Source organism: Penicillium antarcticum, assembly GCF_028974205.1.
Source record: "Penicillium antarcticum strain IBT 31339 chromosome Unknown utg000009l_segment0_segment0, whole genome shotgun sequence".
Lineage (NCBI taxonomy): Eukaryota > Fungi > Ascomycota > Eurotiomycetes > Eurotiales > Aspergillaceae > Penicillium > Penicillium antarcticum.
The window spans coordinates 6,274,622-6,299,121 of NW_026695307.1; the positions used below are offsets into that span (position 1 = coordinate 6,274,622).

General features: G+C 50.2%; 8 protein-coding genes across 8 annotated transcripts; 4 read left to right on the forward strand and 4 right to left on the reverse strand.

Moving 5' to 3' along the window:
- Positions 1-170: 170 nt before the first annotated feature.
- On the reverse strand, positions 171-1,407 carry N7508_010724 (Gfo/Idh/MocA family protein; the record flags this gene model as incomplete). Its single annotated transcript, XM_058468784.1, has 3 exons — positions 171-546; positions 598-1,323; positions 1,373-1,407. The coding sequence occupies 3 exons, from the start codon at positions 1,405-1,407 to the stop codon at positions 171-173; spliced, it is 1,137 nt and encodes a 378-aa protein (XP_058316630.1).
- Positions 1,408-2,017: 610 nt separating this feature from the next.
- On the forward strand, positions 2,018-2,499 carry N7508_010725 (glycoside hydrolase family 3 protein; the record flags this gene model as incomplete). Its single annotated transcript, XM_058468785.1, has 2 exons — positions 2,018-2,199; positions 2,226-2,499. 2 exons carry the CDS (start codon positions 2,018-2,020, stop codon positions 2,497-2,499), a joined length of 456 nt encoding a protein of 151 aa, XP_058316631.1.
- Positions 2,500-3,320: 821 nt separating this feature from the next.
- On the forward strand, positions 3,321-3,957 carry N7508_010726 (glycoside hydrolase family 3 protein; the record flags this gene model as incomplete). The annotated part of the gene is made up of 3 exons (XM_058468786.1): positions 3,321-3,333; positions 3,389-3,471; positions 3,586-3,957. 3 exons carry the CDS (start codon positions 3,321-3,323, stop codon positions 3,955-3,957), a joined length of 468 nt encoding a protein of 155 aa, XP_058316632.1.
- Positions 3,958-4,005: 48 nt separating this feature from the next.
- N7508_010727 (glycoside hydrolase family 3 protein) lies at positions 4,006-4,306 on the forward strand (the record flags this gene model as incomplete). The annotated part of the gene is made up of 2 exons (XM_058468787.1): positions 4,006-4,181; positions 4,243-4,306. 2 exons carry the CDS (start codon positions 4,006-4,008, stop codon positions 4,304-4,306), a joined length of 240 nt encoding a protein of 79 aa, XP_058316633.1.
- A 1,757-nt stretch (positions 4,307-6,063) lies between these two features.
- N7508_010728 (uncharacterized protein) lies at positions 6,064-7,126 on the reverse strand (the record flags this gene model as incomplete). The annotated part of the gene is made up of 4 exons (XM_058468788.1): positions 6,064-6,171; positions 6,226-6,751; positions 6,804-6,937; positions 6,989-7,126. 4 exons carry the CDS (start codon positions 7,124-7,126, stop codon positions 6,064-6,066), a joined length of 906 nt encoding a protein of 301 aa, XP_058316634.1.
- Positions 7,127-15,006: 7,880 nt separating this feature from the next.
- On the reverse strand, positions 15,007-16,976 carry N7508_010729 (gamma-glutamyltransferase family protein; the record flags this gene model as incomplete). The annotated part of the gene is made up of 4 exons (XM_058468789.1): positions 15,007-16,284; positions 16,336-16,685; positions 16,741-16,759; positions 16,812-16,976. The coding sequence occupies 4 exons, from the start codon at positions 16,974-16,976 to the stop codon at positions 15,007-15,009; spliced, it is 1,812 nt and encodes a 603-aa protein (XP_058316635.1).
- Positions 16,977-17,406: 430 nt separating this feature from the next.
- On the forward strand, positions 17,407-18,754 carry N7508_010730 (uncharacterized protein; the record flags this gene model as incomplete). The annotated part of the gene is made up of 3 exons (XM_058468790.1): positions 17,407-17,606; positions 17,666-17,984; positions 18,041-18,754. 3 exons carry the CDS (start codon positions 17,407-17,409, stop codon positions 18,752-18,754), a joined length of 1,233 nt encoding a protein of 410 aa, XP_058316636.1.
- A 1,049-nt stretch (positions 18,755-19,803) lies between these two features.
- N7508_010731 (PE repeat family protein) lies at positions 19,804-23,945 on the reverse strand (the record flags this gene model as incomplete). The annotated part of the gene is made up of 3 exons (XM_058468791.1): positions 19,804-23,282; positions 23,375-23,602; positions 23,693-23,945. 3 exons carry the CDS (start codon positions 23,943-23,945, stop codon positions 19,804-19,806), a joined length of 3,960 nt encoding a protein of 1,319 aa, XP_058316637.1.
- Positions 23,946-24,500: the final 555 nt, after the last annotated feature.

A 24,500-nucleotide genomic window follows, 5' to 3' on the forward strand; every position in this document is an offset into this window, starting at 1 on the left:
ATATAGCTTGTGTGATAATAAGACTAGAGCAGACGCAGTTTGATTGCCGGACAAACGTGAATAGTTATTGCTCGTAACTCCTTGTTTTCTATATTATCTATTTTGTCTGATAACCTAAGACAATATTCAGCATGAAGACAAAAAAGTTCACATCGACTATGATAAGTTCACTAATTTTTGAGGCCCAGTCTAGCTTGTCCTTCTAATCCCGCCTTCATGATCATGCCAAACACTTCCAAGTCCTTCTTAGCATCCTCGGAAGTGGTTTTAGCAGGCTTGCCGTTGACTGCAAACTCATAGAGCTCCTTCATCTCTAAAGTGTAGGCATCTTCATAAGTCTTTCTAGTCATAGTTTCCCGGAAGGATCCATCTTCAAGCTTCTCACGGATGTGCATGGTGGTTGGCAATCCTTTAACATAAGGAGAATCGAAGCACACCTTCACGGTCTTCTGATTACCAAAGACCTCGATAGATGCGTCGAAACGGGGCACGTCGTCAATACCTGACTCATATGATACAGCAAAAGAGGGATATTGGAAGAGAGCACTGGATGAAAATGTTAGACTTAATTACGAGGCGATTGCAAAGAGTACTTACCTCCAGAATTGAGGTCCCTGAGCGGTGCACAAAGAAGCACCAAGGACTCCCGTCGGCATGCCAAGAGCCTCTCTCATAGCACTAAGATCATGCGAGCCAAGACTGCCCAGATGTCTCCATTGAGTGGCAGTATCAGGACCAACAGGAATACCAAGCTCCTTCGTCAAGGCCTGTTCAAGGAACTGGTCTGTTCTAGAGGCTAAATCCTTGGAGTCTTCAGATTTGTAGTCGGAGAAGACCTTGGGAAATGTGCCCGACTGGCCAACAAACGAGGAGTTGGGACCAACAACGTCGCGCACGCGAGCATATTGAATCTGGTCAAGGCTTCCAATTTCCCTGATTGCGTCGAGGAATCCAGCAGCGTAACGCCTCATGTACCCGACCATGACCCTTCCAGATGATTGCTTCTCAATCTGAATGATCTCATCAGCATCTTTCAACGACAAAGCCATGGGCTTTTCAATGAAGACAATTTTGTGATTCTTCAGGCCCAACAGGGCATGGGGGACATGGAAAGCATCGCTGTTGGCAATCATCACAATGTCCACGTCGGGACTAGCACAGAGCTCTTCGGCTTTGCAAGTAGTCTTGGGTGGGCCTCCAATGACCTTGTTTTTACAGTGCTGGAGGGCATTTTCAGAGACATCACAGAGGTAGGTGATCTGGAAGTAGTCTGAAAGGAATCCAAGAGTTGGAATATGGGCAACTTGGGTGATTTCGCCGCATCTGGACAACGTTAGTCTTTAAGGTGCTAGTTCTAGTGGTTCTTTCCTACCCGATCACACCAACACGAAGGATTTTGTTGGTCATTTCCGATACTTCGTTTTCAATGTGCAGGTTGAGGTGCTAATTACAAGTTTGAAAGTGGAATCAGGGAAAGGATATAAGTAGGAAGAATTGAAGATGTTGCCCATGTGGTTTTCTGATGACGTCCTGGTGGGGGTCGAGTCCACGTGAGCTGCCGAAACTCCCCCGAGATATCTTCACCTGCACATTTCGCATTAATGTCAAGTTGCACCTGTCAAGATATCTCTAAATCCATAGACATAGCGATTTCGGAGCAATGTGCATTATGGAATTATCCACTCATGTGGAGTTTCGGCCATAAGCGGAGATGCCCGACACCCCCGAGATCTCAGGCCAACAACATGCGCTCATTCAAAGCTTCTGTTTTCACATTATGGACGTCATACTTGTCACTACTGAAATGGAAATGCGACAGCCGGTCATATAATGTACTCCGCTTTCTCTACCCATAGACCAAAGATGCAAACTCTGGGGTGTAAATGCATTGCTCGGCGATTGGCGAACGATGAGCCAACTTCCCCATATAGAATAACCCTATTTAGGAACTATGATTATCCCGGAAGCGAAGACAGCGGCATATTCATTTATATTTTGGCTTTTTCAGACTCAGATCATGGTGTCCTTCTGGAGTGTTCCAGTACTCTGGCTTGCTTCAACAGGTGCGGCACCAGGAGACTCAAAGAGCGTTGAACCCGATACTTTCTACCCCCGTGAACCTGACTCTCCTTACTCTTACCCCAGCCCCACTGCCACAGGAATTGGTGGATGGGATATTGCTATTGTGAAAGCAAAACGGTTTGTCTCTCAGCTGACAACGGAAGAGAAGGCTTCGGGGCATTTGGCAACGACCCTTTCTTGATTGGCTTTGCTGGCTATGAGACTCTCATTGGACATCAGGCTGCTAGAGTGCAAGCCGTTCCCAAACAATACCTCGGCTATTATGGCCAGCAGTTTAATCGAACTTCCTACTCCAGCAACATTGATTATAAGACTCTGCATGAGCTTGAAGTGGGACTCTATGCTGAAGCTGCACGGGCTGATGCCTCCTGCGTGATGAGCATTTACCCTTATGCCAACAACTCCCAGGCCTGTTAGAATGCTCACCTGCTCAATGATGTGCTCAAAACTCATCTGGCCCTCCTTCCCGGGCTATACTCAGACGGACTGGTCTGGTCTCAAGGCTGGAATTGACGCGTTTATGGCCGACAGGGACCATAATTTGCCTGGTGTTGCTGTTGACGACGTAGACTGGGCTTTTACGGCGCCAATCTCGCCTTGGCTGTGAACAATGGATCCATGCTGGAGTGGCGACTAAATGATGCCGCCACCAGAATCATGACACTTTGTTTCTTGCTGGGCCAAGATCGCGACTACCCTGATATCAAACCTTGTCGATGATATACGCAAGGCCATTGTTGATAAGCAGCGCCAGCGGCATAGAACATTGGCCCGTGAGTTTGCAACATCGGGAACTGTTCTTTCAAAAAAAAAAAAAAAAAAAAAAAACACACACTAATTAGAATGTGGACTGCCTTTGAAGAAATCTACTACCATCGCTCTCTTTGGACGAGCGGCTGAGCCTAATCCTTATGGTACGGACCCAATTAATATGGATACGGGAATAAGTTTTGGCTTCGGAATGGAACACCGTGAACGGTCATACCGACGATTCTTTTTCCATCGGTATTGACCAAGGAACACTGGCTGAAACTGGCTGAAGGCTCAGGCTCAGGCTCAGGCTCAACATTTTGAGCTCTTCCTACCCTTCCCCCTTTTTGATCAAAAAATTGATGAGAGTATACAGATCCTCGTTTGATTGACCCTTGAAACGCAATCCAAGCTCGAGCAAATCGGGACCTTACACCTTTGGATTGGTCTTTAAGCGCCAATTTGATATTCGCCAAGCGTGGCACAGTATGCATCCCCGTGGTTGCTTCATTCTCAGTTGAAGGCCTCAATCGAAACGTAACTCTGACGCATGAAGGCGATTCTCTGATCAATACTATCACGGAAAACTGCGACAGCACAATTGTGGTTGTTCGATCCGTCGGCCTAGTCGACATGGAGGTAAGTACATCGAAAATGATCCCATGTCTTTTGCAGGCACATTAATAGAGACTCAGAAATGGATCGACCACCCCAACGTGACATCTGTTGTCTGGGCCAACCTTGGTGGCAAAGCCCAGCCCTGTTCTTGTTGACATTCTCTACGGCGAAGTGAACCCCTCTGGCAGACTGGTCTACACAATCGTGAAGAACCCCAGTGACTATGCCCAGTCGGAAATTGTCGCGGAGCCACAGCCATACCCTCAGAACCACTGCACGGAGGGTGTACCAGTTGACTCCCGAGGCTTCGAAAAGAACAACACGAAGCCTCGCTTTGCATTCGGCCATGGCCTATCCTACTCGACATTCACGTACACGGATCTCGATGTTTTCAAGCACCGTGGACTAACCACCGCTCTGGAAGCCCCAATTGATTATGTTAGGAATGCACCAGGTGGAGACATGGCGCTGTACGATGTAGCAATGAATGGTGAAGTGACAATTTGAAACGAAGGACCATACGACGGAACTGAAATCGCACAACTCCATCTCCAAATGCCCAAGCAAACTGGAAACCCAACAAAGCTCCTCCGCGGCTTTGTTGCTATCCCCATTTGCGATGGAGTAACTCAGACTCGCAAAATCTACCTTACTCGGAAGGATATCAGCTATTGGGACGTTATGACACAAACATGGGTTACCCCGAATGGAACAATTTTCCGTTCACGTTGGTGCGTCACCGGCAGCTATTCGGGTAAGCTCAACCTTTGTCGTTTGAGTTCTCATTTTCAGTCCCGATGGCCATTTTGGACAGAAATCGAGCCGGCGGGAGATATGCGCAACATACTATAAATAGATGCGTTGATCGACGTGCTCAATAATTTGGCCCGTTCCTTGACATATGTCAGAAAGGACTTCAGGATTTAAAACGCCGATTCTCAGTCTAATTCACCGTTTGCATATGGTCGAAGGACGATCGGATGTTGATCTAAAGTTAGCATAACAATCAAAGAACAGTGTCCATGAACTAGGATAACAGTCAATATCACACCAGCAGAGATAATTGCAAATCATAACCCAAGCAGGCAGGTCTGAACGAACACCAACATAAGCAAGCAAATTAAGGGCTTGGAAAAGAGCCGCGTGACAAGGACCTAATCGAACCCCTGATCGGCACGTTACGAGCTTCCCCACTGCAAAGTTGCAAAACAACACCCAACAGGTACCCTGACAACAAACAGTACCAGAAAGAAAAAGCCTCACTTGAAACCCGCCATCGAAATGGAAGCGTAGTGTACCAAAGAAGAAGAAAAAAAGAAACAAGAAACAAAATAAGATACAACGGGATCTCGAAGTGGAGCGCAAGCTACCTAGACAAGTTTCAAGAACCGATTGGAGTGGAGGCATCAGCCTCATTCCCTGCTTTAATCCTTGCATACTGTAGGACGAAAGTGAATCACGCATACTGAGCTAGCTGGATGTAATGTCAAGGGCGACATAGACTAGGCGCATACCTAGGCGCATCATTGCTCCGTCGGCCGTCTCCATTCTCCATTCTCCAAGCTCCGGACGGAAGTCGGGATCTTACCGTTGGTTCAGCGTGTGTTATGTGGATCCGGGCCTGGAACAACCGGAGTATCTGGATCTCGTTGGGTTGAGATGAAGGGAAATGAAAGGAAGGGCGGATCTGCGCCGTAGGTGCTGGGCGGAAAAATCAGAGGGAAAGAGGCGCGGGTGGGAGGGGAGGGAAGTGGACACTCTCTTGAGAGTCAGACTTGTCTGTATGCCGCATTTGGGTTAGGGTTGTGGGCAATGGCCCTTGTACTATTTTGTGGGGGGTTTACGGTGTTTTTGGATTTGGAATTGGGACAGGAAGGAAGACTACGGGTACATACTCCGTAGATCTCAGGCTTATACGCTTAAAGAAAGACGTGGATCCAAAGTTGAGGGTAAACGCGTAAAGGGGGAGGTGATATCGTGGGTGAAAGGCGATCAGCCATGGGTGAACTGAACTCTACAATTAAGCCTCCGAGCGTGTTTGGTTTTGGAAGTAGAATTGAATAGATAGATTTAATTTCAAAATTGATTGACTTCGGGGGTATTGTAGATGTTTAAACATAGTCGAAGATAAGTCTGCAACAGGGGTATAGGTATAGGTATAGACAATTGCACAGCGACACCAAGTCATCGTATCGTCAAGGACACATAAGAAAAACAAATGAAACAGAAAAAGAAAAAAAAAAAAAAAAAAAAAAAAAAAAAAAGCACACAATGGCTCCGGGACAACTGTTGTCCCCCTATCTTCCATATTTCCAACGTCGCGACCGGTGGACCCTCTAGGGGAGTTCGGGTGGTCGCGCTTCGGGTATGGAGGTGGAACTGGCGCCCCAATGACAAATAATGGTTGAGTCAGTTGGAGTCGAGACTTTTGAGGCTTCGCTTCAGAATGTGGTCCCCTCTTTGAGGTCCACTCTCGGAGCCGTACAGTCTATCTAGGACTGGGGCCCACATGAGCTGGAATCGGGTCCGGAAAAAAGTCCGTGTGGATGTTCGTTAAGTCGTGAGATTGAGATTTGACCCATGTTCAACATGGGTTTCCGGAAGCTCGTCTCTTTATATGGTCCAGCTCACGGGCTGGAAATGTTGCATGGATGGAAGCTGGTCATCGTATGAGAAGTCGGTGCCAGACCAAGATGGAGATGGGTAGTGGCATTGAACGGGCTGCGCAATTTGTTAGCAAACAATTACAGTGACATTTTCGCATAAAGAACTCACTGGATGGATCATGTTCTCCCCCATGGAGATAGCGGACATGTTGGTGGGAGGTAGGCCGGCATCGGCGTCCCAGCGGAGCGGAGTGTGCATTTGCAACGGAGAGGAAGTAATATCGCCCTTGAGAATGTTCTTCGGGTATTGGTCGATAACTGAGATTGAAGCAGAGGATATGGAGGAGCTGGAGTGAGGAGGGAGAGAGAAAGTCGCATCGGACAGAGGCGAGGGGCAGGTCTCTGCGGGGGAGGAGTAGAAAGGGCTATCGTCTGTAGACTCGGGGAGTTGGTTCTGAAATGTTGGCCGGGGCTGGAGAGGAAGGTCGACGCCGCTCCACATGAGTGAACAGTCGTTGACCAAATCAGGATGTATACCAGGAGCCACTAGAGATCCGATGGACATGTTGTGAGGCTGAGAGGTTGCGGTCATAGTCATTCCATGGTCAATTGACATGCAGCGCGGGATCGAGGATTCGGTGATAGTTTCTTGGCTGAGTGTCCATGTAGGTGGCTCCGTTTGCGAATCCAGTTCACTATCTCGTTGTTAGTATGCGCCATGTCTATTCCTATTTGGTGTAGACTCACTGTCTTTCGATGTGACGCGCAAGTAGATCGGGTCGGTGGAAGGACTTGTTGCATCCTGATTGTGTGCAGTGGTAGGAAGCTTCCGGGTTGTGGTTTAGTTCGTGACGTCTGCGGTGCTCGGCTCTGGTGAAGACCTACAGATGAGTTAGCCTATATTGATCTAGGTAAATTGGACGTATACGGACCTTGGTGCATCCGGGGAACTCGCACGCATGTACGCGCTTGCCTTTCTTGGCCTTGCTAATGCGATGTGTGGTAGGAGTATAGGTCACGCGTGAGTCGTCGGTCTGCGGGCTGTTGCGCATATTCTTCCGGCCCACCATATTGGATCTGGGAGCAAGCTGTCGAGGTTCAGGCGAAGAAGAAAGAGAAGAGATGGAAGGGGAGTTCAAGACAGAAGTGATCTGAGTTGGATTGCGGGTTGAGGATCGGGTCATGCTGAGAGGGGGAGGAAGGTATTTAAGAAGTGTAAGGCTGTTTGAAGAAGGTGTGAAGAAGCTTGCAGAGAATCCTGAAACTACAGGAAGAAGGTGGACTGATATAGAGGAACAATATGCACTAGGAATGGCTGTTCCTACAGATCTACGGGATTAATAGACTTTGGGTAAATTGAAATTAATAAAAAATTAAATAAAAAGAAAAGAAAACAAAATAATTAAATGAAAAAAGATGAAAATAAAAATAAGACCAACAGACTAACTGAGATTAGATGGCCATGATCGCTCGGGATGATCAGACTAAAATTACAACAAGTGCGGCTGAGGCGTGTTGGTTCGAGATAGGACTATGAGTGGCCGAACGGTGGTATTTTCGGTACGAACATCCTTGCCAGTTTATTGGACAAATGCAGACAAAGTAAGCCCGATTTCATTCCAAATCCCGTCCAAGCTCCGTAACGGGTTTTCCCCACGAGCTGCTTTAGGACACGCTAAACGGTATAAGGATCTTAGGCTTATGTGAGAGATAGAAATGGTACTCAAGCAACCTATTCTCTCTTGTATTTTCTATGCCATATGGCCATTGAAAAAGAAAAGAAAGGAAAGAAGGAAACAGATCCAGTGGAACCAAAAAGCCTCACGAACCAAAAGATCAAGCCGAACTCAACCGAGAAGGGAATCAGCCTAGTGGAACCCCGGTGATCTTGGCAAACTTGGCATTTTGCCCTAAATTGCCCAGGTGCTGATTCGCCGTGCTGATCCTTAACATATGGGGTGAATGGACAACCACGTCACTGGAGTTCGTCTGGGGTGACACTATCTGGGTTACCGGATATCTTTGCACCCTTGCTTGGTCTGTCTCGTGCCTATGTATCATGTATGAGGGTGTTACACTGCACCCTCTGCTACGCTGCATACCCGGGGAATAGTCCTCGTGGCAGCAAGCATCAGGAGCCGGATCTTAGATGGGCAGAATCGCATTTTGAAACACGCCTTGATATTCTGGAATGAATCCTTTACCCTGCGTGGTAAATCTGCACCCGGAAAACGGGAGAAAAAGGAAAAAAAATATATTCCCGTAATTCACCACTTAGATCGTGCGAGGATCCCCTTGAATATTCACATTATTCTACAATCAACCCATTAAATGTCCGTCACTTCGCGACCGTTACTATTTTACGCACCGACAAATCACGGCCCGTGAAGCTGTGTTGGGGTGGAGAGGGAATCTGCCTCGCACGATCCACCATTGCACCAGATATGCCTGCTGCAGATTATGCGGATCAACATCAGCAACTGGACTGCAAGGCATTCTCATGATGACATTTGAAACATGAAACGGGCAGGTGCTCGGGGACCACAACGGCATCGCGGCGACCTTACAGCCTCATGTTTCCAAAGTTAGGTACAGATCATGCATGGCTTGCTTTACTAGTTAGGGGGCTGATTTGATCGGCTCCTGCGGTCAGGGTCTTAGCGTTGTGTAGGGATACTGTTTCGCACCCTAACCTTCTCGTGGCATACTGCTATATCGATCTTTAGTGTACAATAGTGCATGATCTCGATCTATACTTGTCCCTAGTGTGGAAGATCATCATATCAGTCTTTTCAAGTTTCAAGTTATGGGCTGATTGCCACTGGTTTGGGATTTAGTACCCGTTTTGTTAGTTCGTGCTATCATCCTTCGTGCGGGTTTTCCTCCGCATTTGGCCTTATATATAGGAGCTGTTGCCATTCTCTTTCCCTTTGGGTATTAGTGTTTGTGGAGCGACGGTTACAGCAGTTGTCACGGAAGATGATGACCCTATAATAAAACTGCCTTCCTACATTAGTCTAGCTTCTGACAAGAGATGTTCGTTTGTGGAGCTACGATCGGCCGGTCGATACATGAATAGTAACTCTACCCGTTGAGGTGGAATATGCGACCGGGAGAGCATTGGTACCTTGCAACTTAAACTTCCAGCCCTACTCCGCATATATTTAGGTACATCCATGGGTGTACATGCACTGCGCCCACGGAAAGTAACAATAGCTCTTCCTTGTTGGGATGAAGATTACTTTTTCATTGTTCTAGAGTAAGCCTGTCCCTGTCAATTGTGAGATTGCAGAAACTTGAATATGCCGAGAAATAGCACGGACGAACCAGAAGGCTTACTTTACTGTTGGTTCTTTTTTTAGCAATATTTTGGGTTAGGCCGTGCACGAAGGTCAAGACTAGTCTGCCTCAGGGCAAAAAGGGTAAGGGCAACATGCGATGATCATTGACGGAGCTTGGTTTTTACGCGAAGTAGAGTCGCAGAGCCCCGGACCCGAAGTCGGCTCTTAAATGAACTTAACCCTAACGAGACTGTTAATTTAAATCTCCGAATTCCCAGTCTACTCGACTTATTTACGCTTTTGCGATCAGATTGACACGGGCGCAGTTCCCCAGAATAACAACATGATGTAGGCCAAATGCGATCATTGCCAATCTTACTGACAAGATTGCCAGCATACCCTTATCTAATCCAAACGAAGTGTCGCGGTAGAAAAACGAAAAGGGCGGAGCCTCCCGGAGACCGATTTCGGTATAGTTTCCCACGAAAAAAGGCGGCTTTCGTTTTCTTTGTTAAGTCTCCACCAGCCCCCTCTCAAGCTTTGGAAGAGGCTCTTAAGCCAAATCAGGAAAGCGGGACCCTGTGCCCACTCAAGTTTCGCCTATTCCGGGTCGGCACCCGGGTTTTCCCCGTTGATCGAACTGGGGTGGATCATGTCCACTATTGGCGCCTGTGCTTTGAAAGTTTGAAATAGGTAAGAGATGCGATCGAGTAGGCTGCTGCTGGCCTCTGCATACTGTGTATGTAATGCTCAAGGGCGAGGAATGGGCCGCCTTGTCCTGCAGAGGGATCATCATTGTTGGATAAAGGGGTTGTGGAAATTGGCTGCAATCTTACCTCAGATCTGATGTGTTCCCTTTGTTCTCATTGGTGGAATCGTTTGATATGCCATTTGATTTGCTCAGGTAGAATTCCCATGGACCGGGCCGAATAAAGCAGACTATTCTATGTTGCTCTATGATTTCATGCTAAATAGTGCTAACGTATTAAGGAGGTGACAAGGCCGAACCCGAGCCTCGGGATCACGATCCAAGCTCAAAGCAGTATGAGATATCCTATAGTATATTGCGCTGTTGGGGTTTTGGAGACATGGGAAATGACAGTACGCCCCATGCCCCGTTTAGAAGTCGGAGGCGACTGCTCCGCCCAGAGCCCCGGGTTTACTATTGAACGCCGTCTTCTGTGCGGAATACAAGTGAAAAAGGGGTTCCTTTGTTCAAAGTCACATCAATGACCAGACATACTCGTCACAAGTATACACAACCTGTACATGAAGTATAGACGCGATCTTGATGGACGAATCACTTCAATAGTCTACCAGTTACGCAGAGGTCAGACCGTTAGAGCCCACGACATACCCAAAAAAGGTAGCTAGCCCCACAGTGCGTATATGCAAATCCAATCAAATGCAACATCCTCTTTATACAAATCGGGTATAGCGTCCAAGGGATGTCCCCTTTAGGTCAAGGGGAAATTCTGGCTTCGCATCGAGTCAGGCACATCCATGGATGTGCCTTTTTAGATGTAAGACAATTATTGTAAGCTCCACCCCCCGCAACGCCTCCATTCTTGTTTTTCGTGTTCGGTACGGGCCCTCGTGGAGCTGTTGATGTAAACTCCGTGCCTGTAATTGACCCTCTAGGCACGGAGTACTCCGTATTTACGCCCCGAAAATGCTGATCGATCGGCGCTCACGGTCCAATCTTCTCCGGCAGATCGTCGTTTGTCAAATTCTCGCAGTCGGTGACGATCATGTGCCCGAAGATACACCGAACTTGTGTGACTGTGGAAATAGTCCTCGGAATGGACATTTACGCCAAGTGCATATACATAGATGCAGCTGTAAAATCATGCAAAGCTAACCTAGAAATAACTAGTAGACCCCGATGCAAGTAGAACCCAACGCAAATAGTCCCCGATGTCAAATAAGCGAACGCGCATTAGCTCTGGAGGAGGTATGACGTCGTGGTCTACGGGACACACAGTAGATGAGGCATTTGTCGATTTTCAATTTATCGCTGTGGGCAAACATCCATATACAAGCAGCCGCTAAGCGATAATTTGCCGAATAGATTCTGCGTGTGTAGATATATGATTTCAGACTGAGATCGACATCTTGCCCGAATACTATACAAGTATGCACCTGGGCACTCACACCGTCCTCAAATAAATACTATGCTTCCTGGGGTAATGCGGGCACTTCACTCCACATTGGGCTCAGATCACGGGTGGCAAATGCCGCCCCATGTAAAGGCCGAGCTATGATAAAGATGAGCCCTACACTCCGTAGGACCAAGTCAATTGTGGCCGTCGGCGATCGGATTGACCCGCGATAACTGAGAATGACTCGTGCGGATAAACAAGATCCTGTTTGGTAAAAGTAGTGTTAACTCCGAGTGCTAATTTTTTTTTTCTTGGAAATCACCAACATCCCTGCAAGGGGGGACTTCGTATAACGTGTACCCCATGCAGGTCCCTATTCGGGGTAAAATTCACATAGTTCCGTCGATCAGGCCATGTGGGCATCGCAAGGCAGACTTCGCTGGTTGCCTGAACATCTGGTTTCACGATCGAGGAACCTTGCATCGTTTCAGGTCTTCTTTCGGGAATGTCATGACGATTTCGATTGACATCACACCCTTGACGCTACATTTTCGAGGGGGCTTACATGTTGTGCTGTTCAATGCAACCTAAAACACGCTGCTACATGTCAGATGCTTAGTCTTTGCCCAGCACCACACCACCTTGTTCCGTTGCTATCTCAACACATGGCATATGGGTTGCGGACGACGCACAACATTGATTACATTTTGCCGGAGTCCGACCCAAGAAATTGAAGCTAGAGGCCTAGTCCAACCCGAAGAGTATTGGCAAATAAGGCCATTGAACCACGACGGCTCTCATAATCTCCATTGCTAACGGGCTTGCACTAAGGATCCTTATCCCTGCAACCCATGTGGCCAGAGGCTGAGAGGAAAGCGATGAACTGGCCAGATGGAATGAGAGCTAATTTAGGGCATGTAATAATGCACCCGCTACTGCACACTCCATGCACCCATGCGGAGCATGAGACTATCCCGCTATAGGTAAAAGCACGGCATCTCTAGTTCCCCCCCCCCCCCCCCCCGATGTGTTTCATGCTGACCCTGGTAAACGTGGCAATGCACAATGTGCATGACGCTAATCCTAGGAGAAATATTGCTGGTCATGGCTAATTCGGTCGTTTTGGGATGTTATTTATAACCATTCCTCCTCAACGTTAGCTTACATTTGCACATGTACTGTATGTACAGCCTACGCCCGTTTCATGCGATCGCAATAAAAACATACCACTGGGCCTATGGCGTTAGAATACCCTCGTATATCAGTTTTCTCGAGCTAATAAATTACTGTATACAATCTGATCAGCCACATGGTGATCGATGGCGATCGTGTTTCAGGTTGAGGGCCGCAGCATCCTCCCGACATGGTTCTATTTTTACGACCGAGGATCGATGTAGTGGTGATATTGGCAATCAAGGCGGAACTTGCGGTCCTTGATCTCGCGAGTTGATACTCTCATTTACCAGAGCGCTGGTAACGACCTTCTAGAGAATACCGGAACTCGGAGCCGTCCTGTACAGACCGTTTACGTGCCTCTAGGCATACTAGACTAAATGTACCTAGCACCCACTCTATTGATTTGCGACATGGAACGGCGCAAACTAGATCTGCGCCTGCGCAGGGTTCTTTGATTCCTCCCGAATTTAATTCACCCCTTTTTACCACATGATTTCCTAGTGCTGCACGGAATTGGAAAAGTTCCGGCGTACGACAGGGCTAATTTCTTGGGGAGTTTTAGCTGCTCCCACTGACCACATGGACTCAGGTCCCTCGCAGATCAGTCAACGTCCGCTTAGCTTGGGGCACCACAATTTCCCCTCGTGACAAGAAGATGCCCATCTCAATCTCCGTACTTGAGCTAGACTTCGTTCCCGTGGAGTCCAAGCTAGCAAATGAAGCCCCTGCCCAGAAGTGTGAATCTTTCGAGTCGCATCGCCCCGCAATAATTATTAGCGGTACAACGCTCTCGGTTAGGTTAGTCAAGTTGGTTCTAGTCGCCATATACTCCCAAATGAGAACGAATTTACTCTTCAAAGTGAGCTAATTAAGGAACATTTCCTCTCCTCGTAATCTCACCTTGCATTGCAAATGCCAGCATCTTATACGTTGGAAGGGGACAAAGCACCCAAAAGCCAACAGACAATAACCAACAATTCACCGCAGCAGACCAATCACCGCTTGAACACCCCCCTCCTACCCAGGTCCTTGAACCAAATTAGCAAGCCTATATTACTGCACATATACACATGCATATTGTACTTTCGCACGGTGACATCATTATTTTCCGATGTTCTCGGCGCCAGCATGCACCCACTTGACGCTGTTGGTTTTGATATGGATGTTATTGGATCCTTGGTCTGCAGCATGCGGAACGCCTATGCGATAATTGCTATATGGAGTGATTTTGCAGCGTTTTGGCGGCTATGTTTCTTCTAGGTCGTTTCAGGTCATGTAATATGTATATGTATATCCTGGTAGATATGTCGACCGGAGTTGGGTCTGATTCCGATCGTTTAAGTCCGAAACCCGTTCTATACTCGTCATTTTAGATGCGTGTTGTCTCTATGGGGCTTTGATATTGGGTGGTAGCCTAGGGTCATAAGTCAAGTGGAACAGATAGCTTGATTTTGAGCTAGGGCATCTACTTCTACATGTGTAGGGATAGGCCTACGTATTCAACCACCACCCTCGATATAAACTGCTGCCTCACCACACGGTAATTATCCGAATCAAAGGATCAAGCCTCACAATCTTTCGGACCAAAATGATCTCATTCCCGCACCTGATCCGCTCTGTAACAGACTACCAACGTGACTAAGCTTCAAAGATGCTTCGGTTTTCTTTTCCCCATACAAGTATCTACCATAATTATGTAACCAGTTGTCTCCGGGCCCTGGGCACTACGCATGTGGGATTGAATCATTGAACATGTTGCCCGAAGTTGTCGATCCTCGCTTGAGACCTTGGGTGGTTGGACGCTTGGCTGGCTAGGTGGATATTTAGGTTGTCTGATGTTTGTGAGCAAGTAAGAATGACTTCAGTGGCTTTTTCGGTTTGTTTCTTACTTGTCTGATGTCATGGAGAATGAGGGGATACTAACAGTGACATTGTACTCTGTAGGTTGGGTGGCACTTGGAGCCTGATCCGCGGATGTTCGGTGTGAGGGAGCTAGAGTCGGTCAAGTAACTTTGGGACCCAGAATACTAGTTGACATCTTCTTTGTTTCAACGGCCGTGGTGGTATTACGGCTCATTCGTCTCCTCTCGACTAGGTAGATGTTTGGGTCTCCAGAAGGGAAGCTTTCACCCAGTACCCAATATTGAACTCAAGCAATAGATTGTAGACATTCGAGCTTGTTTCGCAGTCCTGTTAAGGCCTTGGGAGTCTACTTGATCATGTGTCAGCGAGGGTCGTGACTTGCAATATTGAAAACAGGGGTGCCAAGACGAACATATATACGACGCGGTAGGATGGAAAGCCATTTTGATTTGCACCCAAGGGGAAGTAAAAGCTTTGAGATTGTTTAACAATTAATATCGAGGTATTAGTGTAGTCTTTTAACAAGATCTAGAGCAAAGGGTAAGCCATTCCGTCACCTCTCATATCACTGCCAGCACCATAAACAAGCTTTCCGTCATCAAAATACGAGCGAATGATCTGTCCCCGCCCAAACGCAGCACGCTTCCAGCCAGTGAGGACCTCAATCTTGTGACCAAGACGACGCAAACCCTCCACAGCCTCATCGCTAATGCCCTCCTCAATCCATACAGTGCGGTCAGTACTCTCGTCCGTCGGGGCAGCAAGGCAGAAGCGTGGCGAGTCAAGCGCAGCCTGAGGGTGATATCCAAAGGCAAGCATGTTCAGCATAACCTGAACATGACCCTGAGGTTGCATGAAGCCACCCATGACACCATAAACTGAGTGTAAAGAGCCATCCGCGATATTGGTGATCAGGGCGGGAATGATGGTGTGGTAAGGGCGCTTGCGCGGTGCAAGGGCATTAGGATGTCCCTCTTGGAGTGAGAAGTTGGCACCGCGGTTTTGCAGTGTAAATCCGCAGCCGGCAGGGATGATGGCCGTACCGAACCCGGCATAGTTACTGTTGATGAAGGAGATGCCGTTGCCTTCGCTGTCTGTCACAGCGAAGTAGACGGTGTCGCAGTGGTTGTGAGCGGGGCTACCATGGTCCATAATATCGGCAGCGCGATCCGGTTGGAATAGCTTCGCTCTCTCGGCGAGGTACTCGCGGGCGAGCAGACCCTGCGAAGGCACACGCTCTACATCAGGGTCTGTCACCCACCACGCCGCGTCGGCAAAGGCGATTCGCAGACTCTCGATCACGGCGTGCAAGTACTCTGCCGAGTTATGCTGGTCCTCGGTAAACTTGGGGATCTTGCCTGCCTTCTCGAGTTCCTCCATGATACCGAGTGCAATGAGTGCCACGATACCCTGTCCATTTGGTGGGTGCTCCCAGATTGTGACACCCCGGTTGGCACCATCATCTGTGCCAGGTGTTGCCTTTGACACGATATCCTGACCGGTGAAGTCGAGCGAGATCGCGTCGACCTCTTGAGTTCCCACTTCAGCGTGGTAGGCAAGGTCCTCGAGGGTCATATAACCACCCAGGTCCTGTACCACTTTGACAATCTGTTCGGCCACTCGGCCCTTGTAGAATCCGTTCTTGCCCTCGGCAGCTAAGGCACGGAAGGTCTTTGCTAGAGTGGGGTTCTTCATAATCTCGCCCGGAAGAGGGCTGCGCACGCCATCCTTTGCTGAGGCGTCAACCTTAAGCATCTCCCGGAAGTTGGGAGACGCATTGCGAATATCCTTCTCGGCTTCAACCCACTGTGGTTTGTTAGCTCGCGGGGCAATTTGAACTGAGACCTAGAGACTCACGCCGTGTGATGAGAGCTCAGAAACAGGAAAGCCTTCTTCGCCAAGCTCAATAGCAGGCTGTAGAATCTGTTCTAGGGACAGCTTGCCACTGCCGAACTTCTCAATGGTATCAACCCAACCGGCGGCGGCACCGGGAGTGGTAGCGGCCAAGGCATTCATCATGGGCATTTCACCCGGTGCACCAGGAGCAAATCCTAGATCTTTGCGCACCTTCTCGAGGGTGGCTTCCCCGGGATACCGACCCGAGCCGTTCAGGGCGTGCACCTTCTTGGTATTGGCATTGTAAAAGAGACAGAACATATCACCTCCAATGCCGGTAGAGCAAGGCTCGGTCATATTCAATCCAGCGGCTGCTCACACAGTTAGTCTGTTGTTCTGCCCATTGTTCCACATATCGGTACGTACCCACGGCAACTGCGGCATCCTGTTCAAACACATTTAGTAACCTCCAATGCGACAGAAAGTGAGAGACATACTGCAGCGTTTCCACCTTGACTCAAAATTCGATGACCGGCGGCGGCAGCCAATGGCTGGGAGCATGATACAATGCCCTTTGTGCTGTGGACAGTACTCCGTCGGCTGGGGAAAGGGACGTAGTCCGCATTTTCGCGGGAATACACGGCTTTGGCGTTGAGTGGCATGCTTACGTGGATGGTGAATGGTAGATCAAGCGAGAATATGGGAATCCGAGTGGTTATAAACCCCCACAGAAGTACGTGGGATATCACAAGAAAGACGGGCTACCCCGCCGTCATATTGGAGAACTTGGAGTCTATCTTATCGGAGTGTGAAGGGGCCTCCCCGTTGGCCGAGGTTAGCCGTAAGTAAGATGTTGTCTAAGATGGCCAGGGAAGTATTCAAGACATCTGAAGTCTACAACTATTCAGACATTCAGCAAGTCGAAGTAAACATAAGACATTGGTACTCACCGCCCCCGAAGACGGAGGGTCCATTCCCGCCATCATCCCACCTCGGGACTTCACATCCTCACCTATAGCGGGCCCAGAGGTATAAAAAGGGTCTCCCTGATCTTATCTGATGTGCTGATTCATCTAGGCCTCTGATGGCAGAATGGTGGTTTTTGTCGACCTGGACGATGCCTTCGAGCACGGATCAACACTGGAGAAGCCCTTCCCCCAGTTGAACCCCATCGCGTCGGAGCCGGCCGACTTGACCCCATCACCTTTTTCCTCATCCGTCCGTGAAGCACCAGATGAAAGGAACTTCAATCCCAACCGAAATGGGTTCTCGGCAGCTTTAAGCTGCTATCCGTATGTCAGGTTCAACCTCGATGACAAGATGACGTCCCGCTAATCACCCCGCTTTATAGTATCGTGAAGGAAATCGCTCGAGCTGTTGACCTTAATACCCTTTACTCCCTTTCGACAACATGCCGCCAATTTCATGTGAACTTGGCACCATTCCGCCACCAACTCGTGCGGGAGACCCTCCGGTGCGAGAATGAATACGTCGAAACATTAGCTGAAATGCTACACAGCGGCGCTGTCCTCCCAAGCAGCGTGAAGTCAGTCCTGCAGCTATTAAGCCGCGGTAGCGGCGAGCCAGGACGTATGACCCGCGGGAAAGTAGCCAAATGCGCGCGCGACATGGTGGCAGAATGTCGACGCTGCGCGAAGGTCGTGTGCAGAGTATGAGCTCCCCCACCTCAAAGCCATTGATCGTGTCCCTAACGCCGAGTTTTTAGAATTGCACTATCAAACCGCCCTCCCAAACAACACTTAAAAATCGCATCCGCCGCCTCTGTCATACCTGTGGCACTGCACCCCTCTCTTCCCTCCTCTCCGCAGACCCACATAACCCAGCCCCCGACCCGGATAATGTCGCTGCAACCGCGTTTGCACAAAGTCCATGTAATTGTATTGAATCTGTATGGCTTTGTACGCAGTGCGGGCAGACCCTGCGCAGTAATGACACGACATACCGGCGCGTCTGGGCCTGGCGCACGAGATATAGCACGTACCTCGGCGGCGGGTTAGGCACCGGTATCGGCGAAGGCTGCCAGGGCGTGAAATGTGGACGCGGAGAGGGTTGTCTTGCGGCACAGGGGATCGAGCTTGAGGTTGACTGCGAGGTGGATGAAGGGTCTAGTGATACTAGCAGCAGTCATAGTGCTGGGCATAGTCCTGCGAGTCATCCGTCATATTCCAATGAAGGGGCCATCTCAACAGATAGCCATGATGATGAGGAACCGGGTTATTTCCGACAGGAGGTCATCGGGCTTGGTGGTGTCGTCAAACATAAGGCTAAGAAAAGAGTCAATGTTGGCGCTTGTGTCGTTGAATATGAGGATGAGAGGGAAACAGGGAACTATCTTGCTCGCGAAGAAGATGGGTTGCATCGTGCTTGGTGTGGATGGTGCTCCAGGGTGATTCCTTCAAAGAGTGAGGTTGGCTGCTAAGTATACTCGAGTTGGTTTTGGGTTCTTCGCATTGGCCATGGTATTTGCATTCGCTGTGGCTGGTTTACACTTTGGGTGCTTCATGTCATGCTGATTTCACGATTTTTGCATAGTAATTTCCTGCATTTCCACATGGAGTGTGGATAATTATTTTGATCACGACGGCAAGGTAGAGGTCAAAATAAGCTTATTTTCAGGGTTGCCGCTACCAAAGTCTCTAAATCGATCACCCTCCCTCCTTCCTCTCTGTAGGATACGTATGCCTTTTCAGGGAATATCATGCTCAAAATCTTGAATCGGACACTTCGAGGGCCATGTCTGGATAGCCCCTGGGATTTTGCACAAACGGAGTCTTGTACAACGGTCTTGTGAACTATCTTGATTACGAGCCTCCCGAGAAGACAAAAGGAGCACCGAGACACACTGGAGAACGAGAAAAGCCTTGTGTAGCATGATGTAGTCTTAAAGGAGTTAACTATTGAAATGGCTCGATGTCAGTCTTGGCTGAGCAGACAGGTCGAGATCATGGAAGAAGAAACACCACAACTCCCGGTGCTGTGCTGTAGCGCCGGCGCCTGTCTATCGCGCATTGAATCTGACATTACTTCATGAAGGAAGAGCTGATGGGCGAAACGAATGATTTCTGTATGATGATGATCTTGCAGACTATGTAGCGGCAGCAAAATGACTGATTGCTTGCCTGACTGCCTCAGATTCCATTCGTCACAAGAATCCTCACTACACTATGTGATTGTAGTTTCCCGAAACACTATCTTCCAATCTTAGATACTTGTCTTATATAAATGCACCTGTTATCAAATTCTGGCCACAAACAACATATTTCAAATACTCCTGCAATGAATCGCTCCCCAATGCAACAATTTCGTCGTCAAGCATACACTGTCATATCATATCGGGCATTCTATCGGGCATTCTGTCAAACCACAAACCACCGGTGTAAAGTAAAAGACAAGGTCGAAAGCGAAGAGAAAGGTAAAATCAAATCAGATCAAAAACAACACGAAACAAAACGAGCAATCTTAGGCAATTCAATGGACACCAATGGCCCTGAAAAGACTCTTCAGCTTCGACTCCTGAGGAGGAGACTCCTCACGCCTGTGACGGCGATGAGAGCGGCCCTCGCGAGTTTCAGCCCGAGCCTCACGGGAACTCTGGTAGCGACGAGAAGACCCTTCAGTCTTCGTCGTCTCCCGCTCCCGCTCTTGCTCCTTCTCCTTTGCGCGTTCGCGTGATTTAGCTCTATCTTTCCGTTCGTCCCTCTCGTCCCTGGAACGATGCTCAGCTGTCGATGAGCGTCGCAACCTTCTGCCCTCGGATCGAGGAGCCTCCTCTTCGCGTCGTGCTTCACGCCGCTCTTCGCGGCGCTCGTCACGTCGCGAGCGAGAGCCACCAGATCCAGTGGATTGAGCACTTGAATGTCTTTCTTCATGCGATGTCCGCCCTTGGCTGCTGCCGTGGCTGTGGGTTGTCGAGGATCGACGTAAAGGCTTCTCCACTGGCGGAGCCGCCTTGGTGGCATTCACACGCATTATATGATTGGGACCAGACTGGCCCTCTGTCATGTAGCGCAGGAAAGCACGGGGCTTAGCCGTTGGGGCCGAAGTTGCCTGTGTCGAAGAGGTCCTGGTAGAACGAGATCGCTCGAAGGGCTGATCAGGTGGCGTCTCAGAGGCGCGTCGCTCAGATGGACGTCGTCTGGGTCTGCCTTCTACGGGGACAGGGACGGCGATGGGGACGGCGACCGGTACGGGAGCGGGAACCGGGACGGGTTCCGTCACCCTGGCCTTCTCCTTGTCCTTCGAAGAGCGCCTATGCTTTTCGGATGAGATACCACTTCGCTCTCGCTCCTCAACAAGGGCACGCTGCCTCCGTTGGATCTGCGCTTTCTCATCGTGCTGGCGCCGAGCTTCCTCAAGGGCCTTGGCCCAACGGTTAGTCAAGACATTTCGTTCGCTCTTCTGGCGCTGAAGGCTATCTTTGGGTGAATCTGATAACGTCTTCGAGTAACCAGGGTCTTGTGTTCTGGAAGACGCGCGCTCTCGCGTCTCTGGCGAACGCTTCTTCCGGCGTCGTGAGCCATGTCGGGTAGTGGGGGGTCCATCACCCTCAACGGGTTCATCGCGGGAAGCCTCGCCGATCATGACAACCTCAGGCGAGGTATCCGCTGCTGGTGGCGCAACTTCGTCGGGCGCAACACCTTCATTAGCAGGCGCTGGTTCAGGCAAAGCTTCAGGCGCTGCTGGGGTATCAGTGTCTTCTGAATCCTCTACGGGGAGATCTCTGGCGACCTCTGCGTCAGGGGTAGGCTCTTCTGGAGGGGTTTCAGCCGGAGCATCTTCCGGTGTTGGAGTCTCGACTGGGACTGCAGCTACATCGGGCTCTGGTGTCTCGGCTGGAGCATCTGGAACTGGCGGTTCAGCCGGAGCTTCTTCGGGTGGGGGAGTCTCAGCTGCAGGCTCTTTGACTGGGGCTGGCACTTCCACAACAGCCGGTGCTTCGGGTACTACTTCAACAGGTGCCTCAGGTATTTCCTTTGATGCCTCTTCGGGCACAACCACTTCTTCTACTATAGCTTCAGCAGGTGCTGGTTCAGCAGGTGCTTCCTCTGCAATAGGGGGCTCAGGCGCGGGAGGCTCAGGCTCAGCAGCGGGAGGTTCAGGCTCAGCAGCGGGAGGCTCAGGCTCAGCAGCGGGAGGCTCAGGCTCAGCAGCGGGAGGTTCAGGCTCAGCAGCGGGAGGTTCAGGCTCAGCAGCGGGAGGTTCAGGCTCAGCAGCGGGAGGTTCAGTCTCAGCAGCAGGAGGAGGCTCAGTCTCTTCAGCGGGAGCAGGTGCAACTTCCGATGGGGCAGGTTCAGGGGCCGCAGGTTCAGCAACGGCTTCAACAGCTGGCTCAGGCTCCTCCTTAGCAGGTTCTTCGACTAGTGGCTCGGCAACTGCTTCTTCCTTGACAGGCTCCGCAACTACCGACTCAGGAGCTGGCTCAGGTTCCTTCACAGGGGCATCCTCAACGACAGGCTCAGCGACTGGTACTGTTTTAGCAGATTCCTCAGCAACCGGCTCAGGAGTTGGGGTTTCCTCAACTGGAGGATCCTGAGCAACGGGTTCTTCAGCTGGTGCTTCCTCGGGAGGTGCATCATTTACTAGCTCCTTAACAGGCTCTGGAGCAGACTCAGCGACAGGCTCAGCGGCAGGAGCTTCCTCAGCTGGGGTGTCATCCACTGCAACAGCAGGCTCAGGCGCAGGAGTTTCCTCAGCAGGCACCTCCGCAGCCGGCTCCTCCACCGCAACAGGTGGTACTTCAGGAACACTCTCTGCAACAAGGGCTACTTCCTGAGGAGCTTCTTCTGCCGCTTCTTCGGGAATTGGATCAGCAGCAGCTTCCTCAGGTGCCACCTCGATAGGAGCCTCTAGCGCCTTTTCTACCGGTGCCTCTTCAACCGTTTCAGGCTGAGGCTCAGGCTCAGCTGGGGCCGCATTCTCAGCAGGCGACTCAACAGGAGCATTGGCGGGTTCAAGCTCAGCGACAGGCTCGGGTTCGACAGCAGGTTCAGGCTCGGCAGCAGGCTCTAGTTCCTTGGGTGGTTCTTCCTTAGGAGGTTCAGGTTCCGCAGCCGCAGCCGCGGCCTTGCCTTTCTTGCCCTTCTTGCCCTTCTTCTTCTTGCCGGTTTCTTTGAGCGCCTCTGCAACAGGCTCGGGGGCAGGTTCTTCCGCTGGTTGTTCAGGCTCGGCTGGTTGTTCAGGCTCGGCTGGTTGTTCAGGCTCGGCTGGTTGTTCAGGCTCGGCTGGTTGTTCAGGCTCGGTTGGTTGTTCAGGCTCGGTTGGCGTTTCCGCATGCGCTACAGGTTCAGGTGCAGAAGCAGCCTCAGGCTCAGGTTCTGTTTCTGCTGGTGCTCCAGCTGATTCGACTGGCGCAAGTGACTCTTCAGGAGTAGTATCTGGAGGCGGTTCATTGGCAGGTGCATCGCCAGGTGCATCAGCAGAATTTTCATCTGCTGGCTGTTCGGACTGAGGTCCAGCATCGGCAGCTGGCTCAGGTTCTGCTGATGGCTCAGGCTCTGCGGGGGCTTCTGGCGCCGGCGGCAGTGCAGGTGGTTCAGGCTCCGGATCTGCTGCAGCGACCTTGGTCTTCTTATCCTTCTTCTTCTTGCTCTTCTTGCCCTTCTTGCCAACAGGTTCATCGGCGGGTGGCTCGGATGCTACTGGCTCCTCCGGAGCGGGGCTTTCTTCAGCAGGTGGTGCAGCCTCTGGCTCTGGAGGAGCATCGGCAACTTCCGGCTCAGCCTCAGGTGCCGGTTCTGCTGGGGTCGCTTCCTCAGTTGGAGCCGCTCCAGTATCTGCCTCATCTGCGTTTTCGGATGCCGGCTCTGCAGCAGGTTCATCTACTGGTGGAGCACCTTCGCCTTCCTCAGCTTGGGCGGCCTCTTCAGCAGCCTCTTTAGCAGCGGCCGCTTTCTCGGCTTCTACTTTGTCAAGGTCTGCCTCCGGATTGCAGTCTGGGAATTCGTCATCTGCATTGAGAATTAGCGACGTAATCTATGTAAAAATCACTATAAATATTTACCATTTTGGCCGTTTTTGTCGTTAGCCTCTGCATTCTCACCTGCGGGTGTCGCTTCTGCGCTTTCTTCGGGCTTTGCGCCTTCTTCTGCTCCTGCATCTTTCGGAGCTTCCTCCGGAGTAGCCTCGGCTTCCCCATCTGGCGCAGACTCATCGGCGACGGGTGTCTCTACCTCAGCCGGTACGTCTTCTTTTGATTCTGGAGCAGCATCGGGAGCAGGCTCCTTGGCTGTAGCCGCTTCATCCGGAGGCGTTACAGCCTCTGCATTCTCTGGAATTGCGTGTTAATACACAATCACAGGAGCGGAACAAATATGGTCCTCAACGACAGAGCTCATCGTCCCTGGAAACAAGTACTTACCTGCAGCCTCAGGGGCTGGAGCGTCATCTGGTGAGCTACTTGGTTCAGCTGGCGTGGCTTCGTCGGGGGCATCGCCCTTCTCGTGTTCGGCACTGGGCTCTTTGTTGTCCTGGTTTTGGCCCTCGGTCAGATCGGTCGAAGAATAGGTGACGGGGTAATATTTAAATTCAGATGTGCCAAAATCGAAAGTTTGGTAATTTCGTTGAACACTCTGATAAGTAAATTGAGGGATCGATGCATACGGGTAAGACATCTTGAGCAGCTCCTGCCGCCTCGTCGGGGGCAGGCTCGTCAATGAGGTTTTTGCTCTCAGAGTCTGGAGGGTTTTCTGAGCCGACAGGGAGGCGGTTGTTGGCGTTATTCTTATTCTTCGTCTTGGACTTCTTTTTTGCCATTATCCTCGATTAATGACGTATCATATATCGAGGCGTGGGCAATGCTGACTGGCGCGTGATGCGGCAACAGTGGAACAATCGGAGATTGACAGCCCTCTTGTCAGGCTTGCAATGCAAGGGAAGTACCGGAAACCGGGCGGCAAGGAAATAAAGGGAACAAAAAGATACAAAGGTTGGAGAATCGAGGAGTATGAGACTGAGCGAAGTACTCATGTATTAGAAAACCGAAATGGAAAGAAGGATATGCTTGTTTCTCTGGAGACACCGCATTGGACCGCCATGGTGAGGCAGCGTATAATCGTTCGAATGGGACAACAAACTGCATTACAGTCTTGGGCCCTGAACGTCATCAATGAACTGCCCGATGTCGCCAATTGTCATTGGGCCACGTCGGTCCTTGGGTCTCCATTTCC